General features: G+C 37.0%; 1 protein-coding gene across 3 annotated transcripts in view; it reads left to right on the top strand.

Moving 5' to 3' along the window:
* The window catches only part of LOC129771202 (glutamate receptor 1-like), a 479,865-nt gene that overhangs the window by 413,827 nt on the left and 39,910 nt on the right, over window positions 1-26,128 (top strand). For all 3 annotated transcript variants that reach the window (XM_055774616.1, XM_055774615.1, XM_055774614.1), the window contains exon 4: window positions 15,881-16,134. In XM_055774616.1, coding sequence (XP_055630591.1) covers window positions 15,881-16,134 — 254 coding nt within the window. The remainder of the gene's footprint in view (window positions 1-15,880; window positions 16,135-26,128) is intronic.

Below are 26,128 nucleotides of genomic sequence, written 5' to 3'. Positions count from 1 at the left end.
CTGGTGACTGTAAGGACGTGGCCGGCGTCGTTATTGACCATTCAAAGCTCGAATCACCGAGAATTGCACAACGAGAATGATTTGCTAGTCCCAAGCGTCATTCTGTGTGTTCTTTGTGCAATTTGGTTGGTTCAGGTCAATCACGGAGAGCAACTACGAATTGTACAGTCTACCCAAGCTCAAGCTCAAGCTCAAGCTCATGTGAAAGAGTTTATTTGAATGTTTTCTATCCATGTAACACTATGATCAAATATGTTTCAATCAAGTACTATTAACAGATGGGTATCGAGTTAGCATTAACCACTGGTGGGCTTCCAGTATCGAGGAATATGTGGAAATATCTAATCGTTACTGAAAATAATCTGCCAGTTCCTCTGGGAATTTAAAATTACATTCATATGAAAGAGTTTATTTTAATGTTTTCTATCCATAAAATATCCATATAATACATTTGGGTTTGTGATTTGTCAATCAAGTACAGTTAGCAGGTTAGCTTCTGAAGATTATTCTTCAGGACAAGGTTTTTCGTATCCAATATTGGATGCATAAAACCTTGTGCCTCCAACGTAACGCTCTCGTTTTCGAAGTCTCCCAAATATTCATTTATTCATTCATTCAGAATGGATTTAGATTCAACTTCAAACAAATGATCTCTAAATCAACGATAGTCCTACGTCACCCTTGCGGTTATACCATAGATATAACCCACTTCCTGTTTTTTCTTTAAAGAACTATGTTCACACTAATCATAACTTCATAGAATGATTCTAGTGGGTTCTCGGCAAGGTGGGTACGTGATTCATTTTACTGTGAGCTCAATATTGCCCAAAATGCTGTAAAGATATCGAAAACCGAGAACAAAACACAACGTAGTATAATTTATCAATCCCTAGAGAGGAAAAGTGTAATTCTCGGGTATTCCGAAATCCGTGCTGAAATAAATTCTAGAGGTAAGCTAAGCAAACACATCCAACACCGGCCCCTATCGTGGGAGGACCCAGGCGTCCAAGAGGGTGTCAATTTTATTGCTATCGCAGCATCTTGTTGCCACCCACACACGCGCCAGCCTGGGAGATAGTAAAGTTCGCGTCGACTGCAGTAAGCTGAAAAATAGCCAATACTTCTCGCCGGCATGCCGCTGGACTGTCCAATTTCGTTTGATTACTTCTGAGTCAACCTGTATGTGTGTTTGTGTGTGTGTGTGTGTGTGTGTGTGTGTGTGTGTGGGATGGGTACAAATAATGCCATTGTTATTACGTTGCAGATTTGGCCTTTCTACTCCGCCATCGAGCGGACGTGGGAACGAACGAAGCGAGGTTATGATGGAGACAACTATAAAAAACACATGGCCCTCGGGCCCACGGGGGATTGTGTCCTAGGAACAACAACGGTATGAAATCGTTACACGAAACGTAATCCCACCATAAAATGTAGGCCAGCCCGAATTCCGGAATAACATCATTACGGGATGGTTCGCTGCTGTCTGCTGCTAGTGTTGATTGAGCAATCCGAACACGGCCGGTAGTGTCGATGGGAGTAATTCTCTGACAACTATTCTCGGCACAAGGACACTGACCTTATGGTTGGTATTTATCATTCGCACGTACTTTTTACGTACGGCAATAAATCGAGATAAAACGTTTTCACACGTTTGCTGTTCTTCTTTGTGCTGCTTGGTTTGTTTGTGTTTGTGGGTGGTTTGGAGGGGGGAAATGTGAGACACACTCCTAAAAAGATTCTGATTGCATTCGAGATAAAGCCCGTTGAGTTGTTCATGCTCATGCTCAAGAGCCATTACAACCCGTGTAGCTGCTGGTGAAAATGCCGTAATTGGTAACACGGTGCCGGGGGACATGGAAGGACGCCGGGCGAAGCGAATTCGGATTGTATTACACGATTCAAGAAAACGGAGATGTGCTTTATCAGAATTGTGCGAATATTTATGCTAAAGAGTTACCCAGTGTTCTTCTATATCTGGGAGGGTTCACTTGATTGTATCTCGAGACAGCACGAAAATTGGAAATATCACCAAAAAAAATGGTAATGTACCTTATGCGGAGTAGTTTGCCGTCCCGTACAAGGTGTTTTGTTACTCATATAGTAGAAGCAGATACAAGGCGATTTACGCCGTATGATCCTCTGTGTGAAAGAATACGATCAGTTTTATTAGTTATTCTTACGCCCCAAACAGCACGCTTTCATACAAGAGATTTAAGGATTTTTTTTCTGTAATCCATTAGAGCTGGCCATACAACCGAATCACAACGTACTCTTCTCAGGGGGATATTCTGACATCTTATTCAGCTACTATTCCGTTACTGTCCTTCTTTTCGTGCGCTCGGAACATCCGTGACACTCTTCGGTGGGCTTGTTCAAAACAGTGTTCTCCCGAACTGTCGCTTGAATGACACGACAGTAAGTGATGTCGGATTTCCCAACATTTTTTCTTACGTTTTTTTCGCTCCCTTCGGTTTCCCCAACCATTTCGAGCGATTGTTGAGTGTTGAATAAATAACCCTAGAGTGCCTTTTCGTTTCACATATGCCTCCAGCCTCGCCTATAATTTAAGGGAGGGAACGAGCAAAACGGACCCTTTCCTGCGAACAAGCGGAATTACATCTTGGTGAAGGAGAAAGCTTAGTCCCAGATGGAACGGGAGGAAAGATTACTTCTCTAAGCTTGTGGGCTTTCAACAGCAGCTACCAAACGGAAAATGTATTGGAAATAAGACGTCGGGATTCGTTGCTATATGTCATCTGTACGCATAAAAGTCAGCCTGATTTCGATTGATAATGTAATTACTAGCGACATTTCCCAGTCTGGTGATGTGATTGGCTCGATTATGCACTTGGCTTAAAGAGCGAGTCGAGTTGGGTCCGTAGCCATGGGATCCATGGAATATTGTTCGGGCTCTGTAAATTATGTTACCTAACAAGTAAAGCAGTAAATCACATTTCGGGAATCGGTTACTAAACCTTTTCCGTGGAACTCTTTTTCATAAAATTTTCTGCCTGTAGGTCTTCTATATTTGTATTTTGAATATCACTCAGAAGCATCGCTTTATTGCAGGAATGCTGGAGTGAAGGTAATTTCTGTTTCTTTTTGATGTGGGACTACGTCTAACCGGAATATATGGAATGTAAAATGAAAACCTAAAAACAAAACAAGCAGGAAAAAATTAAAGATTTCGAATGCTTAATACTTCAACATTTCATAATAGATCGTGGAGATGTTTACATTAAGTCATTGCAAATATTTCGACGCATCTATCACACTAAGGAAAATGTTATTTTTCGTGAGATGAACAATTGAATAATTGTTATATGTCAAGCGATATCTAAACGGCCTAACTGCCACGTTTTGATTGGCCCGATTTAAGGTTTTCCTAACACAGACTTCAAAAGGAAGGAGACTGGGGAAATCGGCATACATGCAACTACAAAAGTTTAGACTTCAAAAGCGGATAGGAACACAACGCTTTGGCTGGATTACTCAAGACTGCATTGGAAGATATGTCTTCATATCTTCTGCTCACTTATTTTCTACGCATACACCCAAAATTGATTTTTAGTTCATGTTTTGTCATCCCAATTTATGACATTAAATGAGACATAACATAACAGAAAATGTCATGACTTACAAATACTGGTAAGCATTTGTATAATATACATGGTACAGCAATATAAGATTAATACGAGCGAGCGAAAAAAAAAGACAAATGAGCTTTCCGCATGCTTTGCCACATACACGACCCAGACCGAGATAGATATTGTTCTCCGTCATGCGCTTCTTTTTTACTCTTAGAAAACACTTCACAACTTCATTTTATAACCAGGTGCAATAGTATCATGTATTTGCTCGAATTAATCTTATATTGATGTACCATACAAATGCTTACCAGTATTTGTGAGTCATGACATTTTCTGTTATGTTATGTCTTATTTAATGTCATGAATCGGGATGACAAAAAATGAGTTAAAAATCAATTTTGGGTGTGGATAGCGTGGTCGTGTAAATTAGCTTTGCATTCCAGCCGGCCTAGGTTCGATTGACGTTGTATGAACTGTCTTTTTTTGCATAATCCCAAATGAAATGAGAAAAGAAAACAGGAAGAGATGTCTGCACGCATACATACAAACCATTTTTAAGCTTTCAAAATAGCTCATTATTTGCGCATCTGACTCAACAGCACACTAAATGGCATCATTTCTGCCAAAGATGACATGATTTCTGCCAACGCTAGTTTGGGTGTACCGTTTGATCATTAGGCAAAGTTTTGATAATCATTTGCTGTGATAACGTCGATTGATTCAACAATATGCGTTGGATGTGCAATTCAAAATCGAAACTGAGTGCCTGAAGTTCATCAAATCAAACAAGTTCGTGGTTCGATAATAATAATTTTAAAGGAAAATATAAAATACAATGATCGTTTGACAATTCTTCCGCTCCCATATTTTGGTAGTCCCAAGCATCATACCAAAGGTGCAAGAACGGTTATCAAATTTACTTGAAACGAAGAACATAATCTATTACAATGCATGAATTTAGCTTACATGACGATTGTTCAAACTTTTTACTTATAAAGCAAATGTGTTGTATTCAATTGAATTCGAAAATTGTTTCATTCAATCAATAATTTAATCGATACGAACAAATGATTACTAAGCTAGCGGTAGTCCCATGTCAACGTTGCGGTTATATCATAGACGAGAACCACTCATTTTCTTTTACTTAACAATTAACTAAATTTAGAAAAAAAATCTTTTCAAACCCAATGCTAAAAAAAACCATTTTCAGAAGTTGTTGATTTTTTTTCTTATGCATGCTACGAATCGTTCATACATAAGTGTACATTACAGGGAAAAAGTTTTTTCTTAATCCTTTGTGGCAAAAACTATGTGTGCTGGTGAAAACCATATTCCCGGCGAAACGTGACGTTATGGTCTCAATGGATGATCAAAGGGCCTGGCCGGGTAAGGGAGTAAAAAGTGCCCCCAAACCAAATCACTAGCTATATGGCAAATATTGTAGAGGATATTAAATAAGAAATGTTGACGGTTCATTTGAACCCCTATGTGGTTTGACAAAGGATCTATAGTGAAAAACATACTGTTTCGTTTAATTCACGCCATCATCAACAGATTCGAGATAAAAATTTGAAAAAAATACTGAATGTGCATCTTACTACGATGTAACAAGAAACATTACCAAAAAAAATTCATCTCGAAATTTTAGTACTAAAAAAAATATTGAAATTAAAAAAAAAAATTTGGGATTTAGAGATTCAGTACTACTCTAATTCATATTTAAATGTGTTTCTATGGCTTTTCTAGATATGTGTGATTTTTTTCAGATTTTTTTCAGTGTTGCGCGGTACCAAAAAAAAATTTTTTATACTTCCAAATAGTCTGGCTGGGTAAGGGAGTAAAAAGTCCCCCAAACCAAATCAGCAGCTGTATAGATAATATTGTATAGGGTACTAAATAAAATATTTTGGCAGTAGTACCATATATTTGAATCCTTATATGGTACACCATATGATCTATGGTGAAAAAGGCACCTTTTCGTTTTTTTTTCACGTCATTCTCAATAGCTTTGAGACAAAATTTGAAAAAAAAACTGAAAGTACATCTTACTTAGGTGTATCGATCAATATTTTCAAACAATTTTTTTATCAGAAAATCAAACACTAAAAAAATTTTAAATTAATTTTTATCTTTATTTTAAATTAAATTTTAATTTTTTTTTATTTTGACATTCAGTACTACTCTAGTTTGTATTCAAATTTCTTCCTACGTCTATTTTAGGTATATGTGATTTTTTTCAGAATTTTTAGAGTGTTTTTCGCGGTACAAAAAAAATATATATATTTTCAGGCATTTCGAAATTCAGAAAAAAAATATTACTCTGAGACCTAATTTTACTCTGATTTTTATTTAAATGTGTTCGTATGTGTTGTTTTTTCCACATGTAGCGTATTTTTTTCTTGAATTTTTATGAGGATTGTGCGAAATAAAATTGTTTTTTTGGCCTTTGGGCATTTTTAATTTATTTTGAATTTAGAGACCCATAACTGCTCTAATATTTTTTAAATTTTGTTTTTCATATGTCTAAATTTTGTCGGTATATTTAGAGCATTGCGCTGTACAACTTTTTTTCCCGTATTTTAAAATATATGAGATTATCTTTACATTGGATTTAGATGGTTTACCAAATTCATAGGAGTCAGCAGTACGATAGAGCTCTGTGAGAAAAAAATTAAGTCCTTGTGGAAAGATCATTCGGATTAATGAGAAGAACACTTAAAAAAATCCGATTTGTTTTTTTTTATTTTGATCTTACAATTGAAAACCACGAATACAATAAAATAATCGATTTTAAGAGAATAAAAAAATAATACAGACGATGAAGAAAACTATTTTTGTGCGTCGCAATGCTCTAAAAATTCAGGAAAAATTTCGCCACATGTAGAAAAAAGACACATACGAACGCATTTAAATTAAAATTTGAGCAGATGTGGGTCTCAAAGTTATATTTTTTTTCAAAATTTTGAAATGCCAGAAAATCTATAACATTTTTTTGTACTGTGTATTTTTTTTATTATTAAATGAAAAAATAGTTTGAAGATATTTGAAAAAATAGTTTGAAGATATTTATCAATCTAGAAAAGCCGTAGGAGCACATTTAAATATGAATTAAAGTAGTACTGCATTTCTAAATCCCAAAAAAAATTCAGAATTTCAGTATTTTTTTTAGTACTAAAATTTTTGATGATTTTTTTTATGTTTTTTCTTGATACACCGTAGTAAGATGCACATTCAGTATTTTTTTTTAAATTTTTATCTCGAATCTTTTGAGGATGGCGAGAAATAAACGAAAACTTACGTTTTTCACTATAGATCCTACGTCAAACCACATAGGGGTTCAAATAAACCACCAAAATTTCTTATTTAATATCCTTTACAATATTTGCCATACAGCTAGTGATTTGGTTTGGGGGCACTTTTTACTCCTTTACCCGGCCAGGCCCTTTACTGCATTTACAGGACTCCAACGGCTGGTAGGGCATCGGGTACTTTATGTCTCTCACCAATGACATAAGCTATGACGTCAAATATATCTCCCACAGCAATTTTGCGGAGCAGGAGAATCTTCTGTGGCTTACAATCAACGAAAAAGGGAATGTCCAAGCCACTGTGCTTGCCTTCGGGGCTTCACATGTGAAATGATGCTCGTCAGTTACAGAGAAAGTCTTTTCTCTAACGATTTGTGGCTGACTATTAAAAATGGAACTATTTCGAGAATGCTAAGTGTCAAAGATCTTGGGTATATCCAGGGAAATCAATAACATCGTTTGAAAGGCCAAATATCTATAGACGGAAGACAATGATATGTATTTGATGGAATAATATAAGTTATTCAAACCTTGCCAAACCGATAATACTGAACGCCATCGACAAAGAAGAATCAATTTGAATCGTGCTTTGAGACCAAAAAAGGTAACACAAAGTGATTTTGCTGGAAATCAAGGAAACGATTGAGTCATTTGATTATGGAAGTTCTTTCACATGGGGATTACTCATGAGATTTGGCTGAACAGTGCTTCAATTCTCACGAGAGTTTGGATTAAATGGCTTGATAAATGATTTACTCTTAAAGAAGAATAATTATTGTCATATAGTATCACATATGTCGATGAAAAATACTTTGAATAAAGTAGAATTTTTCATTTTAATCCAATAAATATGTGCTTTTAAAAAAAAAATCTGGTTTCATACTTATATGCCCGGTGAATTATGTATTGAGGTTTTCCTTGGGAAAAAACAATTTGAAGTGGTATATTTTGAAGGGAAAATTTCTTTTACAACTTTCAGACTGAAGTTTACGAACAATGTGTACAATACCAAATTTGCATGTTCGCTGTTTCCGGTAAGGGTGCAGTGAAGTTTAGTATACTACACACTACACCAAACTAGTAAAGATTTAATAAGCAAAAATTAGCAACGTTAAATAAAATTCATAAGAAATCTTGAATAATTTTTTGTTAGAAAAATAGAATATATTTATTATGGTCGAGGGTATCACCACTAGAGGACACCGCCCCCCAAGACCCCTACACTACGCCACTGGGTGATTGTATGAAAGTACGAGGGTCACTATTTATATTTCGGGAATTGGCAACACTGATGTCATGTGAGTCCATCTCACGGTTCCATCGTAAAGTTTGACATTTTTGACGATATACGTACTCAGAACATTTTGTCATACGGACGCTATTTGTTTATTTTATATTTAGTTGAAAGTTTGGTCTCGGCAAAAAATGAAACTGAATCGTGAACATTTTCGTGCGATGATTTTTTACGACTTTCGACGTGGATTATCACAACAAGAGTGCGTCAACCAACTTAATTTGACTTTTGGCGATGAAGCTCCATCAAAAACCACTGTGTATCGCTGATATATTGAATTCAATCGTGGTCGTAGTTCGCTGTCCGACGAGTTTCGTGAAGGTCGTCCAAAATCGACTGTAGTGCCAGAAAACATCGATGCTGTGCACGAAATGATTAAGCAAGATCGTCATGTAACCTATTGTGAGATTGAGGCATCCCTAAGCATTAGTTCCACCAGCATATATGCGATTTTACATGAACACTTAGTTGTGCGAAAATTATGTTCACGTTGGATCCCACATAATTTGACAATCGCTCAAAAAAAGGCTCGTGTCGATTGGTGCAAAGAAATGCTTAAGAAATACAATCGCGGTGCTTCAAAAGACGTTTATAAAATCGTGACAGGTGACGAATCATGGATATATTCGTATGAGCCCGAAAGTAAGCAGCAGTCGACTGTATGGGTGTTCCAAGATGAACCAAATCCAACAAAAGTTGTTCGCGCACGAAGCACTTCAAAGAAAATGGTGGCCTGTTTTTTCAGAAAAACTGGTCATATTGCAACAGTGCCTCTAGAGGATCGTAGAACAGTAAATTCTGAGTGGTACACAACCATCTGTTTGCCAGAAATCTTCGGTGAAATAAGGAAAACAAACAAGAGACGTCGGATTGTTCTTCATCATGACAATGCGAGCTCTCACACATCGGCTCAAACAAGAGACTATTTGAGCTTGAGCTTGAACTTGGGTAGACTGTACAATTCATAGTTGCTCTCCGTGATTGACCTGAACCAACCAAATTGCACAAAGAACACACAGAATGACGCTTAGGACTAGCAAATCATTCTCGTTGTGCAATTTTCGGTGATTCGAGCAGTCACCAGGGGAAGGGAAGGAATGTTAGCATGATATTCGCCGCCCGAAGGCCAGAAGGGTCGCCTCTATAGCGTGGTTCCCTAGCGTTTATCCTGGAAGGGATAGTTGTTAGTGGGAAGGGTTAGAAAAAATCATGATTCACTGTGGTAAGTGATGTGATTCTAAAATCATAAATTTAAAATTTTTTACATTTTTAAATTTTTAATTTTTAATTTTTAAAATTTTTTAACTTTTTTAAATTTTTGATTTAAAATATTTAAATTTTGAGGTTTTGAGATTTTAAGATTTTAATTTTTTGATTCTTAGATTTTCAGAATTTTGATTATTTTAAAATTTTTAGTATATAGTTTTTAATACTTTAAGCCCCAACTCTTATGAATGGTGCTAAACGATGACGAACGACGAATAACGTAGTGTTGATATTTTCTGAGAAATGAACGAATTATTGATTTCTCGGTCTGACAGACCAATGCGCGAGTATAGGAGTGTTAAAGATGCATACAATTGAATCGTACGATAATACATACCTATATGAACATAAACATTCCCACCTTTCAACCTTTACTGAACACATCGTAGTAGAAATCTGTCAGTATGCATACACTCTCCTACGAAACATAGTGGAAAAAAATATATTCATCGATGTAAACAAGGGATGAAGAAGGAGACACTTTTCGACGAGTGATTTGTACGGAGTTCCATAGCCGTGATATCAGCTCAATCGAACTTCATATACTAGTGTCGCACAGTCGTCAAAGTTTTTTTTTATCAATAATCGATACTCAGGGAATCGTTTTTCTGGAATACGAGGCAAAATGTATGGTTTAGGATGTCAATGGAAATCGTCATATCGATTTTTCTTACGGGACTCCCTGCGAAATGTTGATTTGCACGATAAAATATCCTATTCAAAACATTAGCTCATTCGGATTTCATTTACTATTGTCGCAGATCTCAAAATTTAAGTTTTCTGAAAATCAAAAAATCGCCCAAGGCCCAAGATGACAAATGTCTCAGAATTGCATGAAATGTCGAGATTTACTATTATAAATTTCAATATACTCCAGGATATATATATATACTAACACACGATTGAATATGTTAAATTGTGAAGATTGAAGCCTGCTACTAATATTTAATTTTAGAATCCTCAATATTCCTATTCATCAACTTTTTTTTTAAATTTTATAAGTAATGTGAAATGATTTTGGAAAGTATTGTCATTCTGCCGTTCCACATATAGTTTCCCTATGGTACTTTTTGACAATTTTAATTTTACATTGATTTTGAAGTCCGTGTTAGGGTAACACAGCTCGGTGGGAACAAAAATACCGACTTACATGTGTATTTGGAAAGCGGATTTCCACAGGTACAGGTACATCGATTTCGAAGTCTGTGTTGGGGAAACCGTAAATCGGGCCAATCAAAACTTGGCGGTTAGTGTGTTTAGATAACGCTTGACATTTCACAGTTATTCAATTGTTCATCTCATGAAAAATAACATTTTATTAATTGAGAGGCTTAGAATGCAAGGGGTGTAAGTGACTTGATCGATTACTCTTCATCAACTTTTTCTTCAGTTGACAAATCAACTGCAAAAATGTTCCAAATTTAGTTTGTAATATAATCCGATAGTTGAGGTTCTGATCTATCTTCCACATTGTCAAATACAGCTGGGAATGTATTTGCAGCTAAGTTATAACCAAAAGAGAGAGTCGATGTAGAGAAATCGATCAAATCACTTACACCCCTTTCATTCTAAGCCCCTCAATTGTGATAGACGCGTAGAAATAGAGTAGCACAGTTAGAGTCGGCATACAAATCGGCAGAACAAATGTATGGAAAAAAGGAAGTTCTTCCAGTTTTCATGAATACAAAATAACTAGGAATGTTCTTTTTATCGAGATACTTATTTGCTGTAGTGATAGTATATTTAAGTCACTTTTATTGAAAGGACGTGCGTCACAATCACACACACAAGGCGGCATCGGTGAATATAAACATTCGAACGTCGTTTTTTCCCGAGACATACGCAGGGCATAAAAATCGAGTTTTCGCATAATCACTAAGCCTTTATCTGTGTTTTTTGAAAGGCTCAAACAAGAGACTATTTGAGCACTCAAACCATCGAATTGATGGGTCATCCGCCGTACAGCCCTGATTTGGCACCCAATGATTTCTGTTTGTTCCCATCCGTGAAGAATAAACTTTTGTCCCATACATCCTTTGGCACCCTAGTGTCCATTTTTCCCACCCTGTCCGCCTTTCCCGACTTTCCCTTATTACGATAAACTGCAACGCACTGATTTGCGTACTTAGTCCAATTTGCAAAACAATTCTGTGACTCAAAAGCCATCTAATTTGTATTCCATTGCTTTCCATTACATTATAATGTGAACCCGAGGGTTGTTAATTGATGTTCGCTTTTTTCATCGTAAAAACTTGATATGGTGAAATTAAATTCTCACAAAAACAAGCCATCCGGAATCGTGTTCAATTTTGGTATTATCGCTGATATCAGATTTGTATTTCTTGTGATGGAGTAACACACTTGAGGAATCTATGTAATTCACACTGACCTTCTTTGATTTGTTAGACGTATTACAGTTTTTTGTAGCTGATATAATTCAGAACATGTTTTCGAATGACGACGATGTTTCTGATATTCAAGCACACTGATGAAATGATACTGTTGTGAAAATTAAAGGAAACTTGCTAATTTTAATATTTTTTAAAAAACATACAACACGAAAGGCAGAACTCGGCTGTTTTTCGGCTGATTTGACTTGAAATTGTTCATATTTCAAATTAACATTCAACAGACTTCAACGCTTGAATATGCTTTATATCTTTTTTATTTTAGAGCTTTAAATTGCTCTCATTTACAAAAACATCAATTAACAGATAACCCCAGGTTGGCGTGAATAATTGCAAACGTAACTGTATCATCAAGACTCGTACATCTGCTGGGGTATCTATCACTATTTCCGACAGCAAATTAATCTATATATTAGGCTGTCAAAAAAGTCCTGCGGTATTTTTTTTGAATTTTCATTTGTTCATAAAATTAGTTACAATCATCTGTTTTAAGTCAAATATGCGCCGTTTTTTCGATGGCTTGTTCCCAACGAGATGCCAACTTCATAATACCCCTGTTATAGAAGCTCGCTTCCTTATTGGCAAAAAACTCGGATAGCTAATTTTCACAGGCCTCTTTTGTGGCCAACTTCTGACTACCAAGCTCGTTCGCCATGGACAAAAACAGGTGGTAGTTACTTGGTGCAAGGTCCGGACTATACGGCGGATGCAAAAGAACCTCTCATCTGAGCTCCCGGAGCTTCTGGCGCGTCACCAAAGAAGTGTGTGGCCTGGCGTTGTCCTGATGGAAGACAATGCGGCCTCTGTTTATCAAAGATAGCCTCTTCTTCATGAGTGCTACCTTCAAGCGGTCCAGTTGTTAGCAGTACAGGTCCGAATTGAGCGTTTGGCTATAGGGAAGCAGCTCATAATAGATTACCCCTTGACAATCCCACCAAACACACAGCAGAACCTTCCTGGCCGTTAATGAGGGCTTGGCCATCGTCTGAGCCGCTTCAGTGGGCTTCGACCACGACCGTTTGCGCTTCACGTTGTCGTAAGTGACCCACTTTTGATCGCCAGTCACCATCCGCTTCAGAAACGGGTCGATTTTGTTGCGATTCACATGCGTCGATACGGTCAAAGATGTTTTTTTTTTGCGTCAACGTGTGTGGCGCCCATACATCGAGCTTCTTTGTGAATTCAAGCTTCTTCAAATGGTTAATAGCGGTTTGATGACTTATCCCCAGCTCTTGGCCGATGCTACGGCTGCTACTATGCCGGTCTTTCTCGGCTAATTCAGCGATTTTGTCGCAATTTTCGACGACAGGCCTTCCGGAGCGTGGCGCATCTTCGACGACCTCTACACCAGAACGAAAACGATGAAACCATCGTTGTGCGATGGAAATGGAAACTGTATCGGGTCCATGAACTGCACAAATTTTATTGGCAGCTTGAGATGCATTTTTGCCTTTGTCATAGTAGTACTGTAAAATATGCTGCCATACAAATGAAACACAAATTACAGGGGGCACACAAACGCAAACTTCTGCATAACTCGAGAACTAATCAACCACAATTTGGGATGTGAGGTTTTTTGGGTATGAGAAATGTTTCTATGATGGTATGACACCCCTCCCTTCTCTGGAATGGAGAGGGGGTCCCATAAAAATATTACACATATTTCAACCAAAAATATTCCAACCAAACTTGACAATTGAAAATTTTCGGGAAACTCTGAAGGAAGAAGGGAAATTCGGAAAATTAAATTCCCATATGTTCTACAATTATATAGTGACAAGTGCTGTTAGTCCATGTTTGCGCTAGCGAAATTGATCTTTGTTCGAAACTGGAAATGGATTTTAATGTGTGAAACGCACTCCTAAACTCCACTCGCCGAATGTGTTGATAAGAGCAGAACTCGAGGAAGGAATTCAACGATTTAGGGCTGTCTTTATTCTATCATATTTTCTGTAAAAAACATTTATTCCATGTAACGGAGAAACATGTTATTTGCAAGTGGTTGAAAAGTCTTGAACAAAAAATTCTTTGAGCTTGAAGAATTTTTTTGAATACGCTTGAATTGATCATTAAGTATCTCATTTATCGAGCTTATTAATATTTACTCCGATCCTCCATCACCGACGACGATATAATTTGCCGTTTTTCTAGGGTGGGTCCTTTCTGTTTGTGAAAATATAGTCGCCATCAAGGGTTAAACTGTAGATGTTTGACATTCTTCGGGTTCTGTGTTCCACGAAGGCGACATCTTCATCCATTCTGTTCATTGATATCCCCCAGGAATATCTGATTCAATAAAAGAATAATCATATCATCAATTCGAGACCGAAAAAAACTTGAACACTTGTTGATTGAGCATTCTTCGGAAGACTTTCCAAATCAAAAGATAAGTGTCGGTTTGGTAGGGATTAATTATTTGAAAATCCTCCTTCAATCGGGCGATGCAAACGTCTGAACTTCTCACCGCATGTCTTAATCACTGCACGGCGCCAATCTGCCCCCACAAGTGTCACCTTGCAGAATCCGCTTATCCTTAGTGATCAATAGAGTGTCAAGCCCGACGGTGAAGGAGCGTAGGAGTGAGATGTCGCACAAAGTACTTCCCAGATTCCGTCGCTGAAGGCCGCTGAGGCGAGCATTGTTATTTGCTTCTCTGCTCCCCACGCCTCTCCTCCCTCCCAGGAAGTTGACTGTTGGCACAGTACCGCTTTCATCTCGGATTAATTCAATTTTTCGTGACATGGGTCGTGCTGCTGGTGAAAGTGTCAACTGGCGGAAGAGGGTGGAGAGGTGTGCCTCCGGTGTCGTCTTGATATAATGCACGCTATCAGACGCCAATGAACTTGAAGTTTGGCTGGAGCAGCTTAGTTTTCGTTCCCCACCTCGTTGTTAACGCTAGAAAATTAACACCACGCAAAACTCTGCGCGATGGACTTTTATTGCAATTTATTTTTCTAAAGGTGAGCGGAGAAGCTGCATTTTTTTCTTATACAATTGGTTTTGAACATGCTGACAGACTTTCTCAGCTTGAGCAGAAATTTAATTTTTTATCCAACATTGCTGACAACGTCTAAGAGTATAAACTTCAAGCTTACCCGTCAGAGATGATTAAAACGATGAACGGAGCATTTCGCATAATTCTAATGCAAAATATACACCGTTATTCATTTCTCAATCTACAACGTTAGAACAAATTAATAATTCAAGTGTATGTGTATGAATTATGGGTGTTCCTATCAAAATAGCTAGCAGAATGGGTTAGCAAAGGACGCGATGTACACGGAATGAATTGTGCTATCATTCCGAGGCAGGTTGACACATATAATTACTTATAGAAGAAAAGGTCCAAACAGGAGAATATATTAGTAATTAATTCGCTGTTGACATTTTACGCTCGCTGAAGGCACGCACAGTCGTGTGATATCCCTATTTTCGTGGCTTGCGGTCGTAATCGGAGTCAACCAGTAACGACCCTTGTTAGTTTCGGGAACATCATGTTAATATTATAGCAAGAATGGTTCATAAATCACATTCCACCTTGTTTGACTTCGAGATTCAGAATGGTCGCCCAAATATATCAATTGAATAATTCATTGCTGTGAGAAACAACCCTTTTTCCCATCGAATATTAAGTTATCCGAAATTAGTGCCAATAACTTTCGGAAAATGGTGTGATGCTTCGTTAAGAACAATTTAGTCTCATATGATTGATTGTGTTTCTGCGTGAAAGAATCCTCTTTTAATATCAACGTCTTCATTTTATTCTGCACCGTGCAAAGCCGTGGGCATAACCTTCCCAGAATATCAAGACACAGCGATCAACGCACGTCACGCAGAGGCAACTCACCCCCTCGGGAAATTCAACGACATTTAACGTAATCCAATTTGTCTATCACGGCGCCCCTCGGGAAGCGCACATTTTCTTGAACTCCCCTAACTGTCGTCTCACCGACCAACGCTTAGTGCATATTATATTTAAACTCTCAACTGTCTCCCTCTTCCTTCCTTTTGCAGGACTACTTCGGCTGCAGCAGATCTATCAGGGCCTGCGGCCAGGCAACGAAACGTTCCACGTGGAAACCGTGAAGCGGATAGCGAACGTCAGCGATGCTATCGAGTTTCTGCGGACGATCGAGGAGCTGAATCGGTGGTCCCGCAAGCACATCGTGCTGGACTGTAGCACCGAGTTGGCCAAGGACATCGTCGTGAGTCACGTGCGGGACATTACGCTCGGGAAGCGCACCTACCACTATCTGCTGAGCGGGCTGGTAAGTAGCACGAGATGGGGATATTGTGTACTTGTAATGTAAGTCATTCGATGGCATGACTGAGCATATTGATTAGAATTAACTGTACAACAATGGCAGATGTTAATTCTAACTTTTTTTTCAACAGTCGTCTCTGTATAACTACCTTTCAATTCGAGACAATTGATCCCTCTAATCTTTAGTCACCTATGTGTTTTAACATGTTTTTCAATGACCGAAAAGTCTTATTGTGTAATTAAATACTGTACGAATGTACTAAACCATCTGATAAATAACAATAACAGTGTCTTTTAATTGTTAAATCGACAATTTTAATTATTAAATCAGTGAAATCTGCTCGGAAAGAACTGGATAATTGTCCTTAAACCTAACATTTTAATTTTTTTTTTTTGAAAATTTTCTGACATAATTTTTTTATTTTACACTTGGCATGTATCACCCTAAATTTGGACGGTCTAAAAATCCGTTTTTTTGTCTTTTTGAAGTCCGTTTTTTTGTCTTTTCTTACCCCATCATATTCGATCAAAGAGACAAAACCTTTTTAAAGTTTTATGCATATATATCGAAAATTCAATCCAACAAAGACATCACGGAACTCTCGAACAGAATATTTCATTTCCCCGAGTCGCTACGTGTCGTATAGGATAATATAAAACGGCCTTGAAGCGGCGATCTCGACGACGCACGGTAGAAAAGAAGTGTCTTTGACTTCCTTGAAGAAGGCAATTTTATTCACTACGTTAACTACAGTAATCAATATACTCAAGGGTTTGATCATGGTGTGTCGATCTAATAGAGTGGCCTGTCTTTCTGACATGTTCTTTTTAGGTAACGTAATATAGAGCAAGAATGTGAATTAGACCTAAAGATATTTCTGGATGGAAGGAAAGATATCGTTAGTATCGAAAACTTAACCTCTATATTATCCTCCGGATAATCGAGTCATAAAAAATGAATTTTCTCTCGGTAAACGTAATATGATTTTGATTTGCACTTATTTATTAAACGGTTTTATCCAGCTTGGACACGTTTGTATGTTTGTGACTTTGTAACTTTGTAACTTTGTCTGTAACGCTGTACATTAATAAAAATTTAACCCCCTTCTTGTTGACCGTTTGATCTGAAATTTGGAACACATCTTCATCTCTGGTGTCATTATAAAACTGCGTATTCCATGATCTCGAAAATCTAAGATGGCGGCCACTACAAAATGGCGAATTTTCTCAGAACCCCATTAATATGGATATCACATGAAAGGGATTGACTAGTAGAACACAGTTATTTATGAAAAATGCAAATCCAAAATGGCCGCCACCACAAGATGGCCCCATATATATCTTTTTTCACAACCCCATCAATATGGGTATCAAATGAAAAGGCTTGACTAGTAGAACACAGTTATTTATGAAAAATGAAAATCCAAGATGGTGGCCACTACAAAATGACGGATTTTCTCAGAGCCCCATCAATATGGATATCAAATAAAAGGTATTGACTAGTAGAACACAGTAATTTATACAAAATGCAAATCCAAAATGGCCACCACAACAAAATGACGCCATATTTTTTTCAAAGCCCCATCAATATGGGTATCAAATGGAAGTAGTCGACTGGTAGAACTAAGTAGATCATGAAAAATCAAAGTCCAAGATGGCCGCAGTTCCCAAATATACAATTACTTTTTAATATTTTCATTCAGCTTGCGCTGTTTGTATGTATGTTTGAGTGTTTGTAAGATTGTCCCACATTAATTGGAATTTGACCCCGTTCCTGATCACTGATTGATCTACAATTTGGAACATACCTTTAATTCTACTGTCATTATAAAACTGCGTATTCCATGATCTTGAAAAATTCTATTTGGTCACCGCTAAAAAATGGCTGAATGGCTTGATTTGGAGAATACACTACATTATGAACAACATAAATTCGAATAGGCCGTCACCTAAAAAGGGTCGACTATGCATTTTTCGCAATCCCCTCAATATTAGTATCAAATGAAATGATTTGACTAATAGAATACAGTACATCATGAAAATATCCAATGAAAATTAGGTAAGAAATAAACATTAGATTTCCATTATCCACAGTTAGTTGTTTCATCATATACCCCACGTTTTTTTCAGTCTCGTTATTACTCTAGATTAATGAAGGAACGAATGTGATAACTACTAACTGCTATTTGTCTAATTATTTTCTAGCTTTTAATACATTAAATAGTATAACTTAATTTTTTGTTCTTATTTTATTTTCTAGTTCTTAGTAAATTATCTGTATCATTAGTATACTTCTCTAAAGTAAAACCATTCAACTTTTTTTTTGTAAATTTTGATTTTGTTACCTAACTTTCTTCGGAATATTTTGATGATTTATTGTATTTTATCAGCCAAATCATTTCATTTGATACCAATATTGAGGGGATTGCAAAAAATACATGGTCGACCATTTCGAATTTATGTTGTTCACAATGTAGTGTATTCTCCAGGTCAAGCCATTCAACCATTTTTTGGCGGCGGCCAAATTGAATTTTTCAAAATCATGAAATACGCAGTTTTATAATGACGGTAGAATTAAAGGTATTTTCCAAATATCAGATCAATCAGTAATCAGAAACGAATCAATTATCGATTACCCGAAGGTCGGTCGATATATTTTGGATTCATTGTGTGTCTAACTTTTCAATTTTTCATATATTTTGACAGCCGACGTCGGAGGTTAATCATAAGAAACCTAAGAAGGTCACCGGAAAAACCTATGTACTAAAGCAAACATCGCATACTTTCTGATTCTTCGAATTTTTCATACTAGACGACGAATCCATGAGAAACCTGAGAAGGTCACCGGGAAACTCCTCTATAATAAAAATGAACTTACAATACATCTATAGTTTCTAATTATGAAATATTTTTATACCCGACGACGGAGGATTCATGGGAATCATTAGAAGGTCACTGGGAAACTTCTCTACAATAATGCTAACCTACGATATATTTCGTGAACGCTCACGTCGCATACTTTCTAATTTTTGACATATTTTTATAACCAATGATGGAGGATCCAAGAGAAACCTGAGAAGGTTAACGGGAAATATCTCTGCACTAAACCAAACATTGCATACTTTCTGATTCTTCGAATTTTTCATACTAGACACCGACAAATCAATGAGAAACCTAAGAAGGTCACCGGAAAACAATAATGCTAACCCACAACATATTTCGTGTACGCTCACGTCGCATACTTTCTAATTTTTATAATATTTTTACACCTAACAAAAGAAGTCCCCTAAAACTTGAGAAGTTCACTGAGAAACACCTCTACGCTAAAGCAAACGTTGCATTTGAATTTTAGAATTTTTTTATATCCGACGACGGAGGATCCATGAGAAACCAGAGGAGGTCACCAGGAAATACCTCCACAAAAAGCGGAGCCACAACTATCGCGTCGCAATTTCTCTAAATTTAATTGGATCGACGGTGCACTTCGTCATTCATTGCACTTGGAAATCTTTATCGCATCTCAAACATAGCGGCGAAGGATATTTTTGGACAGTGATTCATCACGCTCTTAATTTTTCCTATTCAAAAAATACAAAAACTCTTCAATTGTTCTACACGAACCCACAATTGGCAGACGAACTCTTTCTCTGCGAATACTCTGAGCATAATTCAAATCAACTACAGCCGGGTATTGCAAAAAAATTATTAGGCCATTTCGTTACTGCGGTCATCTTGGATTCGGAATTTCCATAATCTACTATGTTCTACTAGTCACTTCATTTCTTTTGATACTCATGTTGATATTGAATTTTCAAACGGACATTCTTAAAAGTGTTGATTCCCACAAAAAACGACCTTATGCAAAATTTCAGTTCAATCGGACTTTATTCACTAATGTCGCACAGCCGTCAAAGTTTGAATTTTTTTGAAAAACCATCTAAAGGAAATCAGGGTTTAAAAAAAATCGTTGCCAAATGTCTTCATGAAACGAGATTCGAGATTTACAGTTATTTAGGAAAAACAGGTTTTTGTGCAAAATTGACTTTTCAGACGGAAAAACGACCGATTTTCAGCGTTCAATATTGCATAACTTAGTTGCTGTCGGCGTCTAGAAAATTTAGATGCCATTTCAATTAAAGAAAAACGCGATATTTTAAGAACCATTTTCAAGCTGCATGTTTTTTGTCATATCTAATATTCATTTGATGCACAAGACTCTAGACTTAGAAAATAAAGGTTGTGTCAAATTGCATCACGGAAAAAACGCTGTAGAAATTTAATTTTTAGGAATTATATCTTCAGCTTCCGCTTATAATCAGATAAGAGTGTATAGATCACGTTGGCCATGCTTCACTGTCAATTTTTCGTAAATTTGGAAAAATGTCGTCGAACGAAAAAGAGCGTCGTGAACTAATCCTGTGCACTCATTTCGAGAATCCGGAGTTGTCACATCGGGACATCGGTAAGATGCTGGGAATCGTCCAATCCACGGTCAGCAGAGTACTAAAACGATACTTCGAGAACCTAACCATCGACCGGAAGGTGAAGAACGGCAAAAATGGATGCTCCGTCAGTGAAAAAGTTCACAAGCGCGTAGTTAAGCAGTTTAGACGTGATCCGAGAAGTTCAGTCCGGGATGTCGTCAATAAGCTGAATTTGTCAAGTTCATTCGTCCAGTGGACCAAGCAGCGGGAGGGCCTGCGTACATACAAGGTTCAGAAGGCTCCTAACCGCGACGAAAGGCAAAACATGGTGGGGAAGACGCGAGCCCGGAAGCTGTACACCGAAATGCTGACGAAGCCGCATTGCCTGGTAATGGACGACGAAACCTACGTCAAAGCGGACTTTCGTCAGCTGCCGGACCTGTTGTTCTTCTCCGCAGAAGACAAATTCAGCGTTCCGGAGGAGATTCGCAAGCAGAAACTATCCAAGTTTACCAAAAAGTACATGGTGTGGCAAGCGATCTGCTCTTGCGGAAAGCGGAGCGCCCCCTTCGTGATGACCGGCACGGTAAACGGGCAGGTTTACCTTAAGGAGTGCCTACAGAAGCGCTTACTACCACTATTGAAGCAGCACGAGGGCCCGACCATCTTCTGGCCGGATCTCGCTTCCTGCCACTATTCAAAGGACGTGTTGGAGTGGTACGAAGCCAACGGGGTCACCTTCGTGCCAAAGGAAATGAACCCGCCCAACGCGCCGGAGCTTCGCCCAATAGAGAAATATTGGGCGATTATGAAGCAGGCCCTCCGGAAGAATCCAAAAGTTGTCAAATCGGAGGCGGACTTCAAGAGAAAATGGATTTCTGTTAAAAAAAAACTACAACCTGACGTTGTACAGAACCTAATGGACGGGGTAAAGAGGAAGGTGCGAGCATACGGGCTTGGGCTCGAAGTATGAATAAAAAGAAAATGCCAAAAGTTGTTTAATAGTTTTTATTTTACTGTCTAAAATTTTCAAAAGGATCGGTCTACTGGGCGAATTTCTACAGCGTTTTTTCCGTGATGCAATTTGATGTGACACACCCTTTATATTTCAAACCCTTCAATCTCGAAACTAATGAGCACAATTATTCAGCCATCATTTGCATATTTCAATAGGACCACTTACTACCACGATCAATTTTACTGCATTAAAATTTAGGCTTTTGTCTTTGATTCATATTTTAAGAAATTACGATCGCAGCAAATTGCAAATTGTAAATTTATGCAATTTTTGGAATTTTGAAAAAATACCGCACCTTTGGAAAAATATCGCTTTAACAAAAACATTACTACTTATTTTTTATACATTTAAATAAACATTAAAAATTATCTTAGCTTGATGCAGGAAATGTAATTCGAACACATTAGGGATGGTCAATGGTGATTTAGAAATTCAGTGATTCATGTTAGTTCGTTCCGAGTTAGATCAAAGCAAGAAGAAATTAATTAAGAATGGAATCACATCCCCAGCAATAACTGTACAATTTCCTTCGAATCCAAACGGATACGTGTATACTTTATTGTAATCCTTAGCAGTTGGACAGAAAAGTTTATTAGGTAACACAGTATAACAATTTTTTTTTTTTGCAAAATTCAATTCCATTATTCAACATAATTGCCTTCGAGGGCGGTACAGCGATTATAGCGATCTTGCAACTTTTCGATACCATTTTGATAGTACTCTTTCCAGCTCCAGGGCCAGATCTGGAGAATACGTTGGATGCGGAAGCAATTCGAAGCCCAATTGATGCAATTTTGCATTTTCCATTTTTTTCGCAATAACAAAAGTTGCTTCACTCTCAATGCTGTAACTCACGAACCAATCGAACGATTGCTGTTAAATTTTAACACGTATCCATTGAAAGATAGTGCTTTGTGGTAGTCGAGTATATTTTTGCAAGAGGCCCCATCTAGACGTCAACTTAATGAACATTCCAGCCGGACTGGCGGAGCTTATTGTTATATCTAATTTTTTTTTTGACAAAACTTGAAAAATCGACTGAGTACCAAAAAGTCAATTTTTAACAATTTTTTTAGATAACAATAAATCTCGACGTTTTATGCAAAATTTGGCATCGATTTTTTTTTTAAATCCCGATTTCATATATTCCCCCTTTGGGTGATTTTTTAGTTTTCAAAAAGCTCTAATTATGACGTCTGCGACGCTAGAAAATGAAATCCCATTGAGCTTATATTTTACATTTTACATAGGGTATTTTATCGCAGAAAGTCTCGTATGAAAAACCGACATGGCTTTTTTTTATTGGCATCCCAAACCATACGTTTTATCTTGTATTCAGTCCCAAAGAGTAGATTTTTGACAAAAAATAAATTTGAAGGTCACAGTAGATCTCAACGTTTCATGCAATTTGAAGACTTTGAAGATTTTCGATTGCGCTTTGAGGCGTCCCCTAAATCATGTCCGATTGAGCTGAAATTTCCCAAAGGTCATTTTTTTTGAGCCAATAAACAAAATTAATTTTAAGAACCGACCATGTAGGTTCTTGAAATTCGATAACGATTTTTTTCTCATACATTCATTGCCACCCTAATATGATGAATTTCATGCCAACTCAACTGGCCGTTGGCAGCACCATCTCAGACAGCAGCGAATAGCGAAACGTTGTGGGTGTAAGCGCATGAGTCTTTTAAGCAACTTTGCATACTTGAAATATATAAAAAAAATTAGACTACTCTTTGAAAAGGTGAAATTTTTTTTTCTTGATTTTTTACAAAAAAATTAGAACTCAAAAACTTTAATATCTGAAAGTTCGGGTCAAAGGATGAAATGTAGATAATTGTTTAAATTTTCATGGAAAATACCCAAATATTTTTGAAAAAAAATTTCGCTGAAAAAAAAATTAAAAATTTACTTTCATTTTTCTCAAAAACGTAATTCTCAAAAAAAAAACATATGAATAGCCCTTACAATTTCCAACAACATCCAACAATACATCGAAAAATGAGCACTTTTACAGAAAAAAAGTTTTTCTAACAACAACTTTTTCATGTTTTCTTTGAAGAAATTACAAAAAATATATATAAATCAAATGAAAATGAAAAAAATAACATTTTTTTATGAAACAATTTTCTACATTCCATTCTTTGACCCGATTCTTGTAGGTGTTATATTTTTTGAGTTATAATTTTTTTGTAAAAAATACAGAAAAAAATTTTAGTCCTTTTGAAGATTTTTTTTTTTAATATTTTAAGTTTTATTTTAATATTTCATGTATGCAAAGTTGACCCATGACCCATTTGTTTACACCCACAACGTTTCGCTGCTATCTGAGATGGTGCTCCCAACTCCTAAGACAAGTTGGCATGAAATTCGTCATATATTATAAATTAGGGTGGCAGCGAAAATGGTCATGTCAAATTTCAAAAGCCGACCATGTACATTTAGTCTATCGGCCCCAAAAAAATGCTCTGTGCAAAGTTTCAGCTCAATCTGACGCAATTTAGGGCTGCCTCAAAGCGCACAAAATTTTGATTATTTGATTCTGGAAAATCTTCCACGGGGGGAAATCTATTTTTTTTTTGACGTAGGACTACGTCTTTCATTTCTGTACCGGGGTGTAAGTTCAAAGTTCCGATAACGAGAGAGTGACGCTGGACTGCAAGGTTTTAACCGTTAATATCTCTTTACAGGCTGAATGGAGTGGTATAATAATCACTTCATCCGAAAGATAAAATGTCAACGAGTTATATGATTGTCACTTATTGGTCCAAAAAATCGTTTCAATAGCTGAAAACTTGCTTTGAAAGCAAGCTAATGAAATCATAACAATCTAACTCATCAATGATGATTGGTAATCGCAATGTGTTCCCGAACACGGACGCAAAATCTAGGCACCTGGAGAAACCGTCATAGCGAATACATACAAGCTGTGATTTCTTTTGCTCGCTTGCATTGGTGCTTGGGGAAACCATAGCGGACACATGCAAGGCGTGAGTACTTTTACTCGCATCAGTTTCTGTTCTGCTTTCGCATGGAGCAGTCATGAAAAATTGTTTGCGTGTGAATGCGTCCGAGCGAAGGAATATTCGCACCCATTTACGCATTCGACTTGGTGTTCCTGTGATGCAATCCAATCCGCGTTGACGGCATTGAACTTCGTATTACGGAATGGGGGAGTTTGCAGAAGATGTGAACAAACTTTTAAAATAAAAATTATGAATGATTTCATGATTTCCCAAATCAAATTAGTACTCTATATAAATGAAAAATTACTTTTGCTTGCAAGTAGTTAAAAAATATCATACAAAAATTGGGTCTAAAGATAGTTTTATATCATAATGGTAAATTTTGGTGAGAATATCTGAAAATCCATAGAATGAGCTTAAATTAGGGTCAGAACAACGTACTTCTAGTAGGTAAATAACGCCAAGAAAAAAAATTTCATATAAATTTTAGCAATTTAAAACTGCCTTAGGGCCGACTAATCTGATAGAGAATTAATAGTTGGCCTCATACAAACTAATGTCGTATCCAGATGTTGACACCATTCCGCCGTCAACGCGAATAGCATCAGTTTCTGTTCTGCTTCCGCATGGAACAGTCATGTAAAATTGTTAGCGTGTGAATGCGTCCGAGCGAAGGAATATTCGCACCCATTTACGCATTCGACATGGTATTCCCGTGATGCAATCCAATAGCATATGTTTCTGTTCTGCTTTCGCATGGAACATTCATGAACAATTGTCTCATCACGATAAAAACGAAATGAATTTTATGCAAGTTATATAGACTTTATTTCATTTCACCGTGAAATGGCGCCCTCAGTTTCTATTCAGCGCATGGAGTGATCATGGAAAGTCTTGTGTTATTCACACGAAAACGAAAATGAATCATGTATCAAACATTTTCAGTTGCTTCTACAAGGCCATTAAAATTCCATCGGTTCGTTTCAGGACCACCAACAAGCTCGAAAGAATTGAATTTTATGTTAACAAACAATTCCTTACTTATACTCATCCGCCCACACATTAATAAGAAAACTTTCAGCAATCTTTTAAAATATTCATTCATTCATTCATCACGAATTGATTCAGATGCAATTTCAAATAAATGATTACCGAGCCAACGGTAGTCCTACATCTACCTTGCGATTATATCACAGATATAACCCACTTCTTGTTTTTTTTTTCGATGCCAAAGACATAACACTAAACCTATCACGGCGGGGTCAAATGACTCCATTTGAATTTTTTTTTCAAAATTGCTATACAAGTAACATTACCTCATCGTCATTTGTCTTTGCTCCTTTTCTTAAAAAATCATCAGTGTATTCTTCAATACTTACTCCTTATGAAATTGTGCGAAATAATATATTTTGAGCTTTACATAGTAATATTATAAAGAAGGGTCATTAGACCTGCTGTGGTAGAAATAGGTATACATGAATATCGGTAGGTTTAGTGTTAAAAATGGCTTAAAACGCTGAGATCTGGTGTCATCTTAAAAAAAATTCTTGGCCGAAAATCGGCCTTCTGAGCCTGAGTGGCAATGAAGGT

The sequence above is a fragment of the Toxorhynchites rutilus genome, chromosome 2 (assembly GCF_029784135.1).
Source record: "Toxorhynchites rutilus septentrionalis strain SRP chromosome 2, ASM2978413v1, whole genome shotgun sequence".
NCBI lineage: Eukaryota > Metazoa > Arthropoda > Insecta > Diptera > Culicidae > Toxorhynchites > Toxorhynchites rutilus.
Note: the sequence above shows the minus strand (reverse complement) of the source record. Positions and strands in the feature narration are given on the sequence as shown.